Source organism: Peromyscus leucopus, chromosome 10, assembly GCF_004664715.2.
Source record: "Peromyscus leucopus breed LL Stock chromosome 10, UCI_PerLeu_2.1, whole genome shotgun sequence".
Classification (NCBI taxonomy): Eukaryota; Metazoa; Chordata; class Mammalia; order Rodentia; family Cricetidae; genus Peromyscus; species Peromyscus leucopus.
The window spans coordinates 62,534,997-62,551,887 of record NC_051071.1 but is presented as its reverse complement, the minus strand read 5'-3'; the positions used below and the strand labels follow the sequence as shown (position 1 = coordinate 62,551,887).

The following is a 16,891-nucleotide window of genomic DNA, read 5'->3' as shown; positions in this document are numbered from 1 at the left end:
GTACAGACTGGTAACATGAGCTCCTTAACTGCTTCCAACTCAAGATTTCAAACACAAAAAGGATAAAGAGAGTGAAAGCATTTGGAAAGAAAAGGCCTCTTAGCTCTGCGGTCAGTTAACGTTCATTCCTGTTTGCAATAAGACAGTGGCTATCGCCTGATTGAAATGTGGATCTGTCGTCTCAGATTGATACTGATATATGTTGATACTGATGCCTTCCTGGCCACAAATTCCCTAATTTGGAAGGTTTGTCTTCATTCCAGCTCATCTTCCCCCCTCCTTTTCCTTCCCCTTTGGGGACACACTTTAGCAGGTGTACATGACATGTCTACACAGCAAGGCAAGACAGATGGTATTTGGGCATATAACCTATTCTAGCATGCATGTAGGTTCATGTGTGTTGAGTGTGCAGGCACATGGACATGGAGGTCAGAGGCCAACCTCAGGTTAGGACTTGACTACTAAGGGCTAGACTGGCTGGTCAGTAACCCCATTTTCCCTTCTCCGCCTCTCCTGCACTGGGATTATAGGTGTGTATCAGATTTAAAAGTGTGTGCTGCCACACCAAGGCTTTTCTTTTCTTTTCCTTTTGTAAAAAAATGAGTTCTGGTCATAGAACTCAGGTCCAACCCCTGCCTTGACTGACTGAGTCTCCATAACCCATTCCTAATAGGCTATATGGTGCATGTAAGTTCCTTGTCCCACTTGGTTCCAATGGTCTGGTTGGTGCCTTCTGGTACCAAAGAATGATCCAGCCATAGGAGAGTAGCCTCCTCACATGCCACAGGGTCCCACGTGAGGGCACTGAACTCTGTCCCAGAAGCCAGCAGGACCAGAACGCTGTCATTAGTAGAGCAAGAGAATCTACCTTGACTCATGGCGAGGTCACCTCACCTCAAACCCGACACCAACAAGAACATAAACTGCTTTCTTCAGCTCCCTGATCCAACCTTGTATATTACCATTGAAGCTAATTTTTAGTCAATCTGTTTTAGGAGAAAACATGCTGCGTGCATTAGCTTGGACCACATGAAATTGCTGTTATTTACAGTTATTTTGCCAACAAATAGTCACTTCCCATGAATCAACCTAATGTTAATCATAGCTATGTGGAAAACTCTCCAAATGTTTTCTACATTTCTCAATTTAAATAGAGACCCCAGGTTGTAAGGATAAAAATAAATAGAACATACTAAAATTACTAATAGATGTCTATTCAATTTTCAAGTACATAAATCCTAGTGTGGATATGAGAGTCCTACATGTATTTCATGCAAATTGTGTACAGAACTTTCTAACCAGGTGAATGCACTTAAAAAACAAACAGAAAAACTTATTTGATTTATATATTTACATTTTTATTAGAATTCTTCAGAACTGTCAACAATTGGACAACATATCGGAAAAAAAAACACATGAACCATAACATGTTTAAACTTGCACAGCTTATATATTTACACATAAAGTTACTGTATATATAAAAAATATTTTCAGGGACTCATGGGGCTTAGGAATATTCAAAAGACATTATTGCTACATTTCAATATTTACAAAAAAAGCCACAAAATAATTCCAAACATTAAGCAACCGAAAGAAACATCTGACATCTGATGTAAAAAAAAAAATTATAAAAATATAAACTTTCAAGAATATCCAAGACAAATTCTCAAAATGGTGTGCCCCTGAAGTACCTAGACATCCATAATGAACAGCTACTTTCCTTACTATAATCGAAGTCAAGAGGAATGCAAAGGAATGTTGCAGACATTGTAGGGCAAACAGTAACAACCTCGTACGTGACGGACGACCCAACCTCCAAACCAGTTCACTTTGGAAAGGTGCTAGAGTGTAGAACTCCAGTGCAAATGGTCACTTCCAGGGTAACGGCCGCATGTCTCTCAATGTAGTCTAAGGAGGAAAGAACTGGGGGAAACCGTGAAGGCAACATACCTGAATCCTGCAAGACAACACGGACATCTTGCCATGTACACACTTATCACTTACACTGGACAGTGATGATGGCGGTGGGGGATGAGAACTACAAGGTCAGATCCAGGCTTCCAGTCTACGTTTTCCTGGAATGGCTGCACTATGTAAGGTCTAAGGAATGGGTACAGTATGCTGAATATAGATAAGAGTGTCCTAAGTGCAGGTGGATTACAAATAAATAGGTCCTTAAGCACTCCACTCTGCTAAGCTTCTGTGGTGGCTTTGGGTAAACTCTTCTGGACAGGGAGCCATGTGCAGGGAAACAGTGGTGAAGAAAGCTGTTACTCCTTGGGTACTGGAGGACCTCAAAGATTCAGGGCAACAGGTCCCCAAAATATCTCACCCACACGCATATACACACACGCATGCACACACACATACACACTTAGATACTGGCCCGATGTCCAGGATGTGCCTATAAAAAAGGCCGAACCTAACTTTCACTTCCTGCTACATGAGAATCCAAACCAGGACCGCACTGTTTTCTCACTCCTGCGGGAATCACGGGACACAAAGGTACCCTTTTCCAAACAGCATGAGTGCCCTGGGCTGCAACGCAACTCTGAAGCTGGGGGGCTTGTTCTCAGCAATCTGCAGAGCAAGTACATTGGCTAAGAGGCTTTATAAAGATTGTGCTTAGCAGTTAACATTTTTCCTTTAAAAAAAAAAATGCATTAACTGTTTCCTTCAAATTTGTATGGCTCTTAATCTATTCTTACACACAGCAGACCTAATGCCAGGCTTGTACACAGAAACTAAAGCTTGTGGGGTTCCCCCCTCCAATGTATGAACACATACAACGTATTGATGAGTATATACAAATGCTGGCTAGGGAGGCCTTGTCTCCAATTCTACTCCCTAGCAGCGAACTCTATTTAAAAACCAGGTCAGTTGTACAAAAGCCTGTACGGCGGCCCACAGCAAAGCATCTTTGTTCGTGCTTCCGGGGCACTTTCTTTCACAGTCTAGGGCTCCTTCTCAGCATGAACTACTAGATTTCTTAAGCCCAGATGTTTCCAAGTGTCCTCTGTTCTAATAATGGTCTACTTTCCACACAAAGGGCCTGGGTTTCGCTTTCTAGTTTCGCTACAATCTCCCCGTCATCTTGGAGGGGCTTTCTCTAGGCCGGATGGGACTACTTCTATTCTGCAGATGAACTACTGGTCGTACGTTTCAGATAGACTCAGAGGAGCATTGTCAAGAACTCTGGGCACCTACCTGCACCCTACCCTCCCTCCTCTAAAGCAGGAGTCCTGTTTACAGTAGGAGCTACTTTGCTATTGGGAAAATATATACATACAGTTGGGACCTTCGCAGTGAGTGGGACGGTGGCGGCTGACGGCAGAAAAGCAAGGTCGATCAGCCACTAAAGTGTGCTCATAAAGACAGGATCACAGTGGGGTTGGGGTCGGGGACCGGCTACCCTGAAGTGGGACACAAGTCAGAGGAAAAACAAAGCAACCATCACGGAAGCCAGAAGAAGGGGTCTGACTGCCACTCAGGCGTCTTCGTGCACGAGCAGAGGCTGGGTGGAGGACGCGCTGCTGCCGACCGAGTTGACCCGCACAGAATGGTCCGCCACCACGGGGTTCTCCGGGTTGGGGTTGAAGTTGGCTAAATTGGAGTAAATCTGTAGAGGAAAAGCCCACCGTCAAATAAATCCAGCACGCCGAGGGAGGCACTCGCGGCTGCGGAGTGCCGAAGCCAAGGGTTCGGCGAGAGATGGTGTGGCCAAATCCCACAGTGGGTTTACACGTCCTCCGTCCTCCCCACACACATACACGAGGAAGTCATTTTACACCAGAAGTGTACAGTGTCTGCGATGCTGTTCTCTCTCCTCATGGGACACATCTGAGAGCGAGCACCGGGTAGCCTATGAGGAAGGCTTCCGGATCCCTAGAGCCCAACCGCAGCCCAGCTTGCGGGTGTGATTTGCCGCGACCCCCATGACTCTTCCAGAGGCCATTTGTCAGGAATCAAAGCACTTTGGGTGGAAAATGATGTTTCATCTGGAATGTGCTTTGATGCCCCACAGAGCAAGCATTAACCCCAAAGGATCAGTGGTGAGCTATTAGAAAAGACAGCTCCCAGGGGTGTGTGTGTGTTGGGGGGGGGACGGGACCAGCTACAACAGAAATCTGGTCCCAGGAAAGATGGCTAACTCTTCCTTAAAAGCCAAACCGGAAATAATGGATTTATTTCATTCCACACTCCTCAAATCACCGGGAGGGATGTCCTAACTTCAAACAACCCTTCTACATGGCTGTGGGCATCTCAGCCATTGCCATGGGCTGGTTCCGGCTCTTGAAAGCTCACTTGACTGTGGTAACAAGGCTGTCTTCTCCCAGGCTTCCATTCTAGCTCACCCCAACCCACCCAGGATGAATGGCCCTGCCATGTGAGGAGGAGATCAGACAGTCCCATGATCGACATTCCAGGACAGGGAGGAAGCCTGGCCTGGCCTCATGATAACATCTAATTCCACAGATCTGAACACGAGGCCCCTCCCCCATCTCACAGGATCTGAATGGCAGTGGAAGTCGGGGAGGGTGTGAGCAGAAAGAAGGGGCTTCCGTTGTTTTATTTCCACCCTCTGAAGGCCAGGGAGTTGGGGGAGATCAGTCCTTGTCCTGGAAGCCTGGGGACCACGACCCTAGGGCAAGGAGGAAGAGGATTCCCAGCCTGGCCTGTCACTCACATGCTTGGTGCTCTCTGAGATCTGCTTCTCAATGAGCTGCACGACCTGCTTGAACGTCGGCCTTTTCAGGGGATCGGCATCCCAGCAAGTCTTCATTACGTCATACCTGAAAAATGGGGGTCCAATGTCCATCATGATGCCTTAACCTGCTGTCTGTTGTCCACCGCGCACGCGCATGCACACACGCGCACACACACAACTTCACTAACAAATCTGAGCTATGCACCAGGGCGTGTGCAGTGCCATATACACAGAATAAACCCATGTGCGTGTGAGATACTGTCAAAAGTTTCCGTACTATTGGTGACAAGAGAATATGAAAAGAACCACAGCCATGACATTTGAGCCAGGGTAGCCACCAAAGGAACCAAGTGACATTTCAATCTGTGAAATTATCTGAGGAAAAGGCCCGTGGGACCTTACATTTCCGCAGGTGCGTGCTCTGGACTCAGCATCCGAAAGCCTTCCTTGATCATCTTGTAAAACTTGGAATCAACTGGCATCCCTGGGTAGGGGCTGCTTCCTGGAGCACAGAGAGGCGGCAAATCAGTGTTAATCCTGAGTTGGTAGGATACAGAGGACACCTCCAGAAACTGTTGGGCAATGAGGCAGTCTTTGGCAAGGAACATTTTACCTAAGGAGAACAGCTCCCACAGGAAAATCCCATAGGACCAGACGTCACTTTCAAATGTGTACACGCAGTTGAAAATGCTTTCCGGTGCCATCCACTTGACGGGCAATCGGGCCTAGGAGGAAACACAGAGATCCAACCAGTTAATGAAGAGGCTCAAATGACTAGACAGACAGCTGTGCTGACGTGGACCTGACTGGAAGACAGGGATAAGTACCACCTAACAAGACCTTGACGTTCCATGACCCCCAGCCACCCTCTTCCACTTATGACTTAGCGTTCTAATAACGCCCTTTGAAAATGGGGGCACTGAGTCAGTATAGTAAATAAACTAAGAACATAGAAGTTCACCAGTTCTAACCTTCCTCCAATAATGGCCTCGAACAACGAAGACATGTAGAGTTTTACTCTTCCTCTGCCAACAAAATATATGGCCTCTCCCAATTAGAACTACATTTCTCAGCTTCCTCTGCAGCTAGCTAGAGCCAGACCACTTAGCTGCTAAGATCCAAGTTCTATGCAGAGGCATGAGAAAAAAAAACACCCTTAAAATACCTAGGTTTATGCAGTGGGTTGGCATCCCTTCATGCCTCTGCCTTATGGACATGACTGCTAGCTAGCTGTCTGTCATCTTTGACCAGGATGAGGAGGGCTATGCACAGGAATGATAAAACAGAGAAAGAGAAAAGGATCCAGCGCTGAACTTTTTGTTACAGAACTTCTCTGCCAACCCTTGGCCTCGATCCCTTCCTTTCTTTACTCTTGGACTTCTGCCGCCTGCAATCCAAACTACCCCTCACTCGCCTGCTGGAGAAGTTACCTAAATACAGATAAGCCAGCCTCAGAATCACCTTGCAAAACAAAAATAACACTTCAGGAGTTGTTGCATGGGATGAGAACTTACCAGGCAATGCAGGTAAAAATGCCTGATGGTGTCCGACTCACTAATAGGCACCCAGACCAACAGGCACCAGTGAGAGCTGTGGCTGGCTTTCTGAGGTGGGAAGTGGCGGAATTGGTGCTTACATCAGGAGACACTCAGGACCCTTCCACTCGGTCAAACTGAACTTACCATGACTGTGCCTCTTAGCGTCTGACAGGATTTCTGGATGTGAATCTGCCACGTGAAACTAAATCAATCCTTTAAATCCATTTAGGACTGAACACTAGGCAGAGAGCCTCTTCGAGGGTTAAGGTTATTTTAATGTGGGGTTGGGGTAAGGAATGATACACATACAAACTCTAAAACTTATCTACCATCTAATCCCAGATTTTATGCTGCAATTCCGACCAGGACTGTTAATTTAGGATTGATGAGTGTCTCAAGGGTGCTGGGTATCTAACAAAAATTAACTTCTAAGTGAAGTCTAGCATTTTCTAAAACTATAAAAAGCAGTAAAAGAGGACTCATGACTTGTCCTCTGCAGACACCAGACACCTTCACATTCAGTCTCAGTATTTCCTGGAATCTCAAAACAAAACTTGCACTCACTATCATTTTGAAATTAGAATGGCTTTTATGATATGTTGCTCCATACAATAAAGAAGCACGTACGTTGTCTACCATAAATTCTCTTTTCAAAATCTGGTCACTGCCATCCACCATACCTGCTTTCCTTGGTTAAATCTAAGTATTCTGTTCATTTGAAATGGTATTCTGACAAGGGACCCATAGGCTACCCTGGACTCAGAGCCCAGGGTGGAAAAATAATGAAGAATTCTCAAGAACTGAAAGAATTTTCAGAGACCGAAGAGCCTGTGCAATGGCTACAACTTCAGCTCCCACGCAGCACCATGTCATGTGCTTTTCCTTGCTTCAACTCCCTCAAACAATTGGTTAGTTCAACGAACCTGTCACCTGCAGAGTTAGCCAGGGAGGCGCTGGGACCCAAGCTCTATCCTGATGGTTTCGTTTCCAAACCACAAAGAGGAATGAGAATGGGCCTGGGCCTGCGACCTCTGCTGAGTACTAACTCCTTTAACTACTGAGAAATTGCCTCTTGTCAGTTACACACCCTGCAAATGGGACCAGATCAGGACTCAGCCAGCCTGGGCTGAGACACTCCATTTCCCTATCATTTGCCCCTATATCAACATTCAGAGGCTGAAATACTAAAGCATTTTCCATCTTCCTTCAAGTATTAAGCCAGGATGGGTAGAATTTGGTCTTATCAGTTCTTCTGAAGAAAAAAAAAATCTGACCTTGCTAGAGCCTTTTCAGAACCGTATGACTGAGCTAGGATATAAAGCCAGCAACACCTTTACAAAACCAAGTTGTGCACAGCCTACCAACAGAGTACCGTGGTGATGAAAGAGAAGGCACTGCATCATCGTGACAGACACACAACTTGACCTCCAGGAATAAATATGGACTGCTCAAATGGCCCTGGGAAAAATAGGCACCGAAGAATATATATCTAGGAGGTTATGGCCTTCCATACCCATTGGCTCCTATTGACTATGCTATCTCAGATATAAATCACTGAAATATACTACACCTTAGTTTCTCCTGCTATAAAAATTGGAAGACGATGTGTTCTAAGGCACGGGTGTGTTTGAGGTTACAGAAAAGGCCGGTGGTGAAATATAGCACTTTGAAAAATTCACTATGTTCTACAAACCAACCATTATTTATGAGTCTACTTAATAGCCCTACACTGACTACGAGACCCAGCATTCCATACAGCTAACTCTGATACCATCTTAGATTGTAGTCATTTTCACATAGTATTTCAACCTCAAAAAAAAAAAAATTGCCTACTGTGACCTTCAGGTCTACATTTCTTACAGTTGAGCAAAATCAAATTCATTGCTATTCTCAGACTATAATGAAAATTAAGGCTATTTCTGTTTCCTTCACATGCCCCCTAATTACATAATTATAACTAAGAATTCTATTATCAAATGTTAGTGGTAGTAATGTTCAGCATTCCGTTTAAATTTTGCTAAAAAGCTGGCATTACAAGGTAGGGGTTGGATTATGGCGATCATAGAAAACAATTTTGCCTCAAAACTGAATACAGGATACCAAAACGCTCTGTGTAGACCCATCGAACAGAGAAAGGTACTCACGTTTCCTTTAACCACATAATTCGAATCATTCCTGATGTCTCTGGCTAGACCAAAATCACAAATCTTTGTGATCCGACCGTGAGTGAGGAGAATATTCCTGGCCGCCAAATCTCTGTGAATACACTATTGGGGTAGAAAGAAAATGACAGCCATTCACATCAGCTCTCAAAGAGAAAACTATTTTTAATACTACAATGCTGTTTACATTAAAAAAAAAAAACTTTTGTTTTAAAGTATTTAGTACACCAAAAATAAAAGTATGCCGCAAATGATATGCACATTTTGTGTTTCACACGATCAGAACTCTAATTACTATAATTGCTTCCCAACCCAATTCTAATAAATGTCTTTCTCCCCCTCCGACTGCTTTCATTCATACGAAAATGTATTATAAATAGTCAAACTGCATTTCTAAGCTGAAAGTTCATTTGGTATGCATCTCTTTGAATGTCTTCTCCTAAAAAAAAAAAAAAAAAAAAAAAAAAAAAAAAAAAAAAAAAAACCATTTCACAGCTTCAACTTGATCTCTCCCAAGGACATAAGGAAGGAGGTCTTCATCTCAGCCCATCTCTCAGTTTGGTAGTTGCCTGGAAATGTCACTCTTGGGTGATTCCTTTCTCCTGGGGCATACTTCTGTCCCTACCAGGATCACATTCCAGCCTTCTCTTCCCACCACCATCCTTTTCTTAACTGCTCTTTGCTCTCTCTGACCTCTTACTTCCTGGCACTCCATACATACAGCCTGTAGGGCTCCCCCTGAGGGAGCCCAGCCGTGCGCCTAGTAACAGCGAGGCCCAGCGAGGCCCACTCCGGACTCCCGCATTGGCTGATAAAACCATTATCTTTCCATTTTCTACAAGTGTATCCCACATCTTGAAGCCAAAGTTTTAAATGAATTCACTGCATATAAAAGAATATTCATGGAAGCTCATTTAGACAGGTTTGCACTTTCAAGCTTATAAATTAGAGCAGGGACTCCAAAGAGACAGCAGTTGGAACGTGAAGAAACGAAATTTCCTCTGCTTTTGGTTACCACACTTCAAAATGACACTCTGCATTCTAACTAGGACTAGAGAAATGTTCAAGTTAAAAAAAAAAAAAGGGGGGGGGGGGACACTCTGTGCCTCTTTCGGGACTCACTGCCACTCACATTCTTGGAGGCTAGGAACGCCATGCCCTTGGCCACCTGGTAGGAGAAGCTCAGCAAGTCGTCCAGGTCCAGAGCCAGCTCATCATCTTCCATGATGGCGGGAGTCACGTCTCTCTCTATATACGAGTCTATGAGGAAGGCGGGGGTTTCTTAGCAATAAAAACCTTAGTGGGAAAGGAGAGGCCAGGAGCAGTCATGGTACCAAAGACTAGCAATGAATGAACAGAGTGAACTCCTGGGCCAATCACCTCCTCAGGGAGAAGGAAAGGTGGACACTGAGTCACAAAGCGAATAGCTAGCCAATAATTCCTGATAGGGTTTCAGAATCCTTAGGACAATGGTGGGTCCATTTTCAAAACCTCGCATATAATAGTAAGATATCAGATATAAAAACATGCATTTGTCTGAAACATCTGCCTGTGAGCCCTAAGTGCCACTGACCACCTGCTTGGCCGCAGCAGGTTATCCCTGGGAATGATGTAGCCATTCCACTTAGTGGGAAAGAGGCAGAAATTCTCGTACCACATTTCTTGAAACTCAGCGCCTGACCCCCAGCCCCTATCCCCGAGACAAGATGAAAACGTGGTCTGACTACAGTCCCTGCATGCCGGGTTGTTTTGGCTGCTTGATAGGAACCCACCAATTCTTGCGGATCTCCTTTTGTCTGTCTTGGTTGGCACAACGTAGGAAACTCCGGGCTTCATGTCCATGTACTCATTGGTACTGTCACTGCTGGAGAGATGAAACACCCAAGTCAGAACTCAACAGAACTGGAAAGGGGACACAGCCCTGGCACTGTCCGGTCAGGCGGCAGCTCTTCCCTGCTACAGCAGACAGCAGACTGATTTTATGTCAAGAACGGTAATGCAGCCGCTGAAGGAAAAGTTTCAAATGGGTTCTGTGAGATACGAGTATTTACCCTTCGATATTAAGGTCTAATTTACCATTCACTATTAAGGTCCAATCCTCAGGAATATCTTTTTTTTGGGGGGTAGGGGGAGGATCAGGTTAGAAGAGACCCATCTCCAGCTATAGTGGATTTAATGGGGGACAAGGAGCCAAAAACTGTTACCTCACATTACTTCAGACTCTAAATTAGCCCCTCGTCAGACAAGTGGGAAGTTAGCAAGGGACTTCCAAGACATGTGAAGGGGGAGATGGTGAGCACACAGCGACTGAGGGAAGAGGTTTCAGAAAACCAAGTTTGGTTCAGATAAACACCAATAATTTGGATGATTTTCTAGACCATCTGGACCTCTTGAATCTGCAACATTTGGCTGGAGACTCTTCAAGATTTCTAGTACTTCCTGCCTCTGATTAGCATGGAAACACCATGACAACAACCTCCTTCAGAGTGTGCTGGTGGCTCCAACCCCATATGGGATCCCAAAGCGCAAAGAACACCACACAGGACAGAACAGTTCAGGCCCATTATTTCAGTAAGTTAAAAAACACACGCAGGGCCTGCCCAGGCTTCAGACTCAGAGGCAAAGTGGCTCCTGCCTCTTTATGAGGAGTCCGTGTTCAAGAGAAACTAACCAAAGACGGGTTTTGTGGCATTCACTACCACGAGAAACGACTAAAGCTTACAGGACTAAAATGAAAAGACAAAGCTTCACTTGATATTTTCAACTTTAGTGGTGGGAAAAGGCTTCACAAGATAACTGTCCATCCACATCTACTGAGGTCTCCTTAAAAGTCTAGAATTAAGATTTTGGAAGACAAAAGCCTGCCGTCTAAAAACAGAGTGCACTTCCTATGGAATTTCATCATTTTAGTTTCTGGTGCGAGGATTTGAACCCAGGGCTGAGAGGAAACATGAAAAGAGGGAAGATCTACCACACAACTGCAGAAATTGCAAGGGCTAAAGGTATAAATACGATTCCCACTGGCCTGGAGGACCTGGGAAGGCTCCTTCTACGGTGGATCTCAAGCACTCTTGAGAAGAAAGGAGACACAAGCCACGCATGGCAGAGATCTCTACTCTGTACATCCAACTCGTTTTTCTCCAAGGAATTTGAAGCTGCATACACAGCACTCTTTACGTCGTCATCCTTCAGACCGATGTCAAAGGGGCCCAGAATTCAAACAATGGTCTTTAGTAACGATGTCTTCGTAACACAATAGAGTGAGGGGGCAGGCCAGGGACACAATACCAATGCCGACGACCAGAAGTCTACACATGGAAACGTGCTCACTGCTCTTGGCCATTCAGCTCAGCCCCAAAGACTTACTATGACCGCATGGCAGCATTTACCTTCTTCCCTGTCAATAACTCCACTATGAGGGTACCTACAGACCCAAGCTCAGGAACACAAGAATGGAACCACGGTAAAAAGAAACAGGTAGAAAAGGCATTTGGTTAGGGAGAACAGAAACACGCAATAAAAGAAATCAGTAACAATCTCAATTTGAATCTTCAAGGGTACTAGCTGAACTTCTGAAATAGTGAGTCGCGTGTAAATAATTTAATAATTCCGATTTCACACCTCAGAGTACCTCAGTTCATTTTTTAAAGAATCAGCCTTGATTGCAAACCCTCATGACCCCACGAACTGCCTGTCTACAGCTGACTATTTATGCAAACCGGTCTTACCAGGAAGTCTCCTTTGAATGCAGAAGGTTCTTATAAAGTGCCGCCTCTGCCTGGTCGTCTTGCTTTGAGAAAATAAATGAATCACGTTTTCTTCTCAAAAAATTCAGAAGATCACCATAGCAACAATACTCCGTAATGACCAGGGTGGGCCCTATGAGGATATAATAAAATGTTAGCAAGATGCAAGAAACACTATAGATAATCCTGCCTCCCGTCGAAATCCCAAGGGTGACCGCGGCTATTAACATTCAGCTTCAGTGGCTAAGCCTTCTCAGTCCCAACATAATTCTATCTATTAACATCATTTATCAGAAGAGCAGCATTGTGTCCCATGAAATAAAACAAGCAAGCCCCTTTCTACCGAGATGTCTAAGTGACATGAACATTAGGGGCCAGGCGTCACTGCTGGCTTTGCGGCCACAAGTGATGACTTTCAAAGGTTCTCCTGTGATCAAGCTTCCTGCCGGGACCCTTTGATCCACTTCTGACTACGACAGGTTTTTGTGTCCTTGCTGTAATGTTATGATGAAAATGAAGAACCCGAGCTGTAGCCCGGTAGGGAAGTAACCACATGGAAGAGTCAGCTAAACCCAGGCTCCATGGAAAAGTGGGCGAAGAACCTGAAGCGACCCGTTCTGCTGAGCGTTGCAGGCTGTAAAGAGGGTTGGTGCTCTGAATGTTTAAAAGCACAGGTCCGAGATCGAGGCCAGCCTGGGCTACCAAGTGAGTTCCAGAAAAGGTGCAAAGCTACACAGAGAAACCCTGTCTCGAAAAAAACAAAAAACAAAACAAAACAAAAAACAAACAAACAAACAAACAAAAGCACAGGTCCAAAGTTAACAGGCAACTAATTACCGTGGGTAGAAACCGTCTCATGAACAATTCGTGGCGTGATGAAGCACCAGTTACGGGGGCTGCTTTGAGACACTATCTAAACCTGTCTACTGTCCCGTGGCTCTCTGGAGACAGACCGCCATGGCTCACTCTACACACCTTTGTTCCTCTAGAACAAAATGCCTCCTGCAAACGGCAAGACATCCTTGAGGGGAACATTGACTAAGGGGTTAGAATTGGAAGCTTCTCTTTAACAGAAGTGAAGCGCTTGCTCTACTTGGTATGCATTTGAGAAGTGGGAGGCCCAGGGCTACTTCCAGTTACAGCAGGCAAACGAACATTAACTCCTGAGTGACTAATTATGACCCAGCAATATAGAAAGCTTTAAGATCAGAAAAGCCTTCTGCGTGGGCCGAGCCAGCGAAGGGCCTATGCTGATGTAGCATCCATGAGAGTATGTTGCACATATCCTGGCTATTCCCTGCCTTGGAAGACAACCAAAAGCTATATCCCTGTCCCTGTTTAAGGAGGAGGGTATTATAATTCAATACATGCGTGCAATGTTTAATGAGCAAAGGAGATTGTGAGCGGCTCCGCACAAAGAAAAATCCTGTGTGTTCTCACACATTTGTGGAAGTTAAAATGTTGATCTGCAGAGAGATGGATAGAGGTCCCTAAGACCAACGAAGGGGGAGGGAATGAGAAGCTGAGTAATGGGCCCCAAAATACAGTTGTGGGGAGTGGTCCCAATGCTCTACAACACAGTGTGTAGACAACTATAGCTTGCATCTCGAATAACAAGACGACAGGAAGTCTAAAGGCTCCCAACACACAGAATGATAAAATAAATAAATAAATAAATAAATAAAAAACAAAAAACTACATTCTTAGGAAAAACAAAAACAAACAAAACACTAGGTTAAAAAAAAAGTCTCCCAGAAAGCTTATAATTAAGCACTGCCCAAATCCTATTTTGATAGCCGGACAGACGGCAACAGGTGCTGTAGACACAAAACTCACCTCCCACGGTGCACGCTCCAAGGAGATTCACAATATTCATGTGATTGCCCAGGTAGCTCAGGACCTTCAGCTCTGACATGAGCGCCTCTCTTTCTGTCAAATGGGCACTTGCTAAAATGGAAAACACTGTATCTTAGCAAAACAAACAGAAGAAAAACAACCCCGGGAGGCAAACTGGTGGTGGGCACAGGTAGCGAATGGCCCGCAATCACTTACGCTTGAGCATCTTCACGGCGACTGTCATGGCGGCATCTGACTTAATCAATCCATATGCAGTGGCCTCAACCACCTTCCCGAAGGCACCAGCACCCAACGTCTTCCCTTTAGAAAGGAAGACAAGGTCAGCGGGAGGGACCCGATGGACACATTGCGAGGCTCCAAAGTCAACAAGGCAACTGAAGGCGAATGTGTCTGGAGACACTTCACCATAGTGCTCTTTTTGCTAACCCAGCCAGCTCCGGTACGGTTTGACAAAGCACTTCTTGTTTCAGGTGAAACAAGACAAAGGAAGCCAGGACAGGTTCCTTAAAACCATTGTTATGTATACACAAGAAAGCTGCGTGGAAAGCCCCTGCTTCATACTGACCAAAACTCAGCCTGTTTCTGGGAAACTCCCATTTGTGATCATAAGGAAGTTGTGTCGGGTCTATGTAAACATAATTGTTTCCATTTATCTCCTCGACAACCTTCCATTGTACTTCATACATGGGTTTCTGGAGGAGAAAGAGAAAGAGACGTCACTGTTTAACCATCAATGCCTCGGCCATCGCGGCAGGCATCCGGGGGAGAGAGAGAGAGCAAATCAATGGTCACCTGTAAATATTTGTAGGCGAGAACCATCACAATAATGCCCATCAGGCCAGCTGTGATCACAAAACCAATGAGCAGTGGTGTGAACAGGGTGTGGGCCTGGATTTGCTCTGCAAGGGAAGAGAATTGTGACTGTCAGCCGTGGGCAGGACAACAGCCTGGCCGCCACCACCTGTCCCAAACTGAACCACTTCTCTCATGGCGCATGCAGGGAACACATCCTACTCTTGGGGTTCAAATACATCATCCCTTCCTCTCTTTCCTTCCTTCTTTTTTATTATATTCTATTGTTGTTGTTGTTGTTACTTTGTGCTAGGGATGGACCTGGGCAAGTGACCTGACATTGCACTATATCCACACCCTCCATGGTGTAATGCATGGGCATCTTTCAAGACCCAAGTGGAAACCAGACTACAGAGAAAAGGAACTTTCCGTAGCACACACAGAAGGTTACACTGTTTGTAATGAGAAGCACCATCTGAATGGACTTCATTTCTGGGTTTCTTCTCTCTTATGCTTTCTAAATGTTCTACACTGAGCATAAATGTCTTTTACAGGGAAGAAAGGCATTTTTGAGGCATCCTTTTCCTTGCTCTGTCTGAGAAAAGTAACAACAAGCATGGAGAGCAGTGCTCTGAGTCTGCCCCTCCTTCTCCAAAAACTGAGGACATGTAGCTTTTCAGCATGAGCCCTACGGCCACTACTAAATACCACAGAAACTGGGCACTAAAAGAAACTCAGGTGCCCAGTACCCTCGTCTTATATGTGCGCATTCGGTCATGTGGCCTGCTAGTCACTCGGGAAACACAATGTAAAGAAAGAAGTGGCTGGACAAGGCGTGTAACTCACAGAAGGCCATCTACACAGCATGCACAAAGCTCTGTACGATTCTGACAGTGAAGACTGGCAAGCATGTATAAACATAAACACACACACAAATAAAATTGGGGAAAAATCATTTGCTGACAAAATCATATAAAGGATACTGTTTATATTTTGAGACATTTAACAAAGTGTGACTCATCTTAAATAACTAAAATTTTTAATTGAATTTAATCATTTATTTAGTTAGTTAGTTAATTGGTTACTTGAGACAGGGTTTCCTCTGTGTAACCCTGGCTGTCCTGGAACTTGCGTAGACCAGGCTGGACTCAAACTCACGGAGATACACCTGCCTCTACCTCCTAAGTGCTGGGCTTAAAGGCATGTGCCACCACACCCAACAAATTAAAATTTTTAAAGTCTCCTAATTATACTTTTTATGCATAAGGCAGGAAGGTTTCCAATGCTCAACTTAACTGCATGTATATAACTTGTCAAGAAGCTCATACAAACACAAAAAGAACAGGTAAAGCAGAACGGTTAAGATTGCATTGGTAAAAGCATGGGTTCCATCAGCAGACCAGCATGGAATGTGAGCCTGTGAGTTTGATGACAGCATGGTATGACGTAGGCATTACCAGAAATGACATGACCAACACTGGAATGGAGTTAAGATCATGGTATGGGACACAGAGCCTAAGCATCCCCTTGAATTGGATTAAAAGGAAATATACCTTTGTTGTTACCTTTAAATGCAAAGTTAAAGAAGGCGGAGCTCTTGCCCACATCGTTGTAGGCCTTACACTCCACTGTGCCGTTGTGCCGGAAGACACCGGAGTCTATGGAACTCCGCACCACCAGCTTTCCAAATGGCGACACAGATCCGTTCTGGATCTGTACATCCACTGGTGGGACGGGAACGGCACACCTACAACAAAAGAGAGCAACAGTGTGGGGGGGAGGCTTCCACCAGGACACCACATAAAGCACGTGACGCCTCGGTCTGGCACACTTGGCTGACTGGAAACGCAGACCCAATGAAAACACCCTTTCCCAGCCGTCAAGGCCGGGGTGGCCCGAGGAGAATGAATCCCTTGGGGCCCTGTGAGTGTGGAAAATACTATGGAAGAGCCGAAAGAGAGAGTGAAGGTTCAGAGGTTGGACAAGGACCCGTGTCCTGACCCCTCTGAGTGCCCGACCCAGTGAGTTTCTATGGCCGTACCGTCTCAAGGGTGGCCGAAAGAAATGGGCTCAAAAGGCCCCCAGCAA

General features: G+C 45.2%; 1 protein-coding gene across 2 annotated transcripts in view; it reads right to left on the bottom strand.

Moving 5' to 3' along the window:
* Positions 1 to 1,341: 1,341 nt before the first annotated feature.
* Kit (KIT proto-oncogene, receptor tyrosine kinase) overlaps positions 1,342 to 16,891 on the bottom strand; it is a 79,198-nt gene continuing 63,648 nt past the window's right edge. Inside the window, exons 9-21 of one of the 2 annotated variants that reach the window (XM_028857963.2) lie at positions 16,357 to 16,550; positions 14,804 to 14,910; positions 14,577 to 14,703; positions 14,207 to 14,311; positions 13,991 to 14,101; positions 12,137 to 12,287; positions 10,181 to 10,272; positions 9,541 to 9,668; positions 8,391 to 8,513; positions 5,322 to 5,433; positions 5,111 to 5,210; positions 4,688 to 4,793; positions 1,342 to 3,619 (exon numbers count right to left, since the gene is read on the bottom strand). In XM_028857963.2, the coding sequence (XP_028713796.1) occupies positions 3,488 to 3,619; positions 4,688 to 4,793; positions 5,111 to 5,210; positions 5,322 to 5,433; positions 8,391 to 8,513; positions 9,541 to 9,668; positions 10,181 to 10,272; positions 12,137 to 12,287; positions 13,991 to 14,101; positions 14,207 to 14,311; positions 14,577 to 14,703; positions 14,804 to 14,910; positions 16,357 to 16,550 (1,588 nt within the window). In that variant the 3' untranslated portion in view covers positions 1,342 to 3,487. The remainder of the gene's footprint in view (positions 3,620 to 4,687; positions 4,794 to 5,110; positions 5,211 to 5,321; positions 5,434 to 8,390; positions 8,514 to 9,540; positions 9,669 to 10,180; positions 10,273 to 12,136; positions 12,288 to 13,990; positions 14,102 to 14,206; positions 14,312 to 14,576; positions 14,704 to 14,803; positions 14,911 to 16,356; positions 16,551 to 16,891) is intronic. The other variant, XM_028858019.2, reaches the window with a different exon arrangement.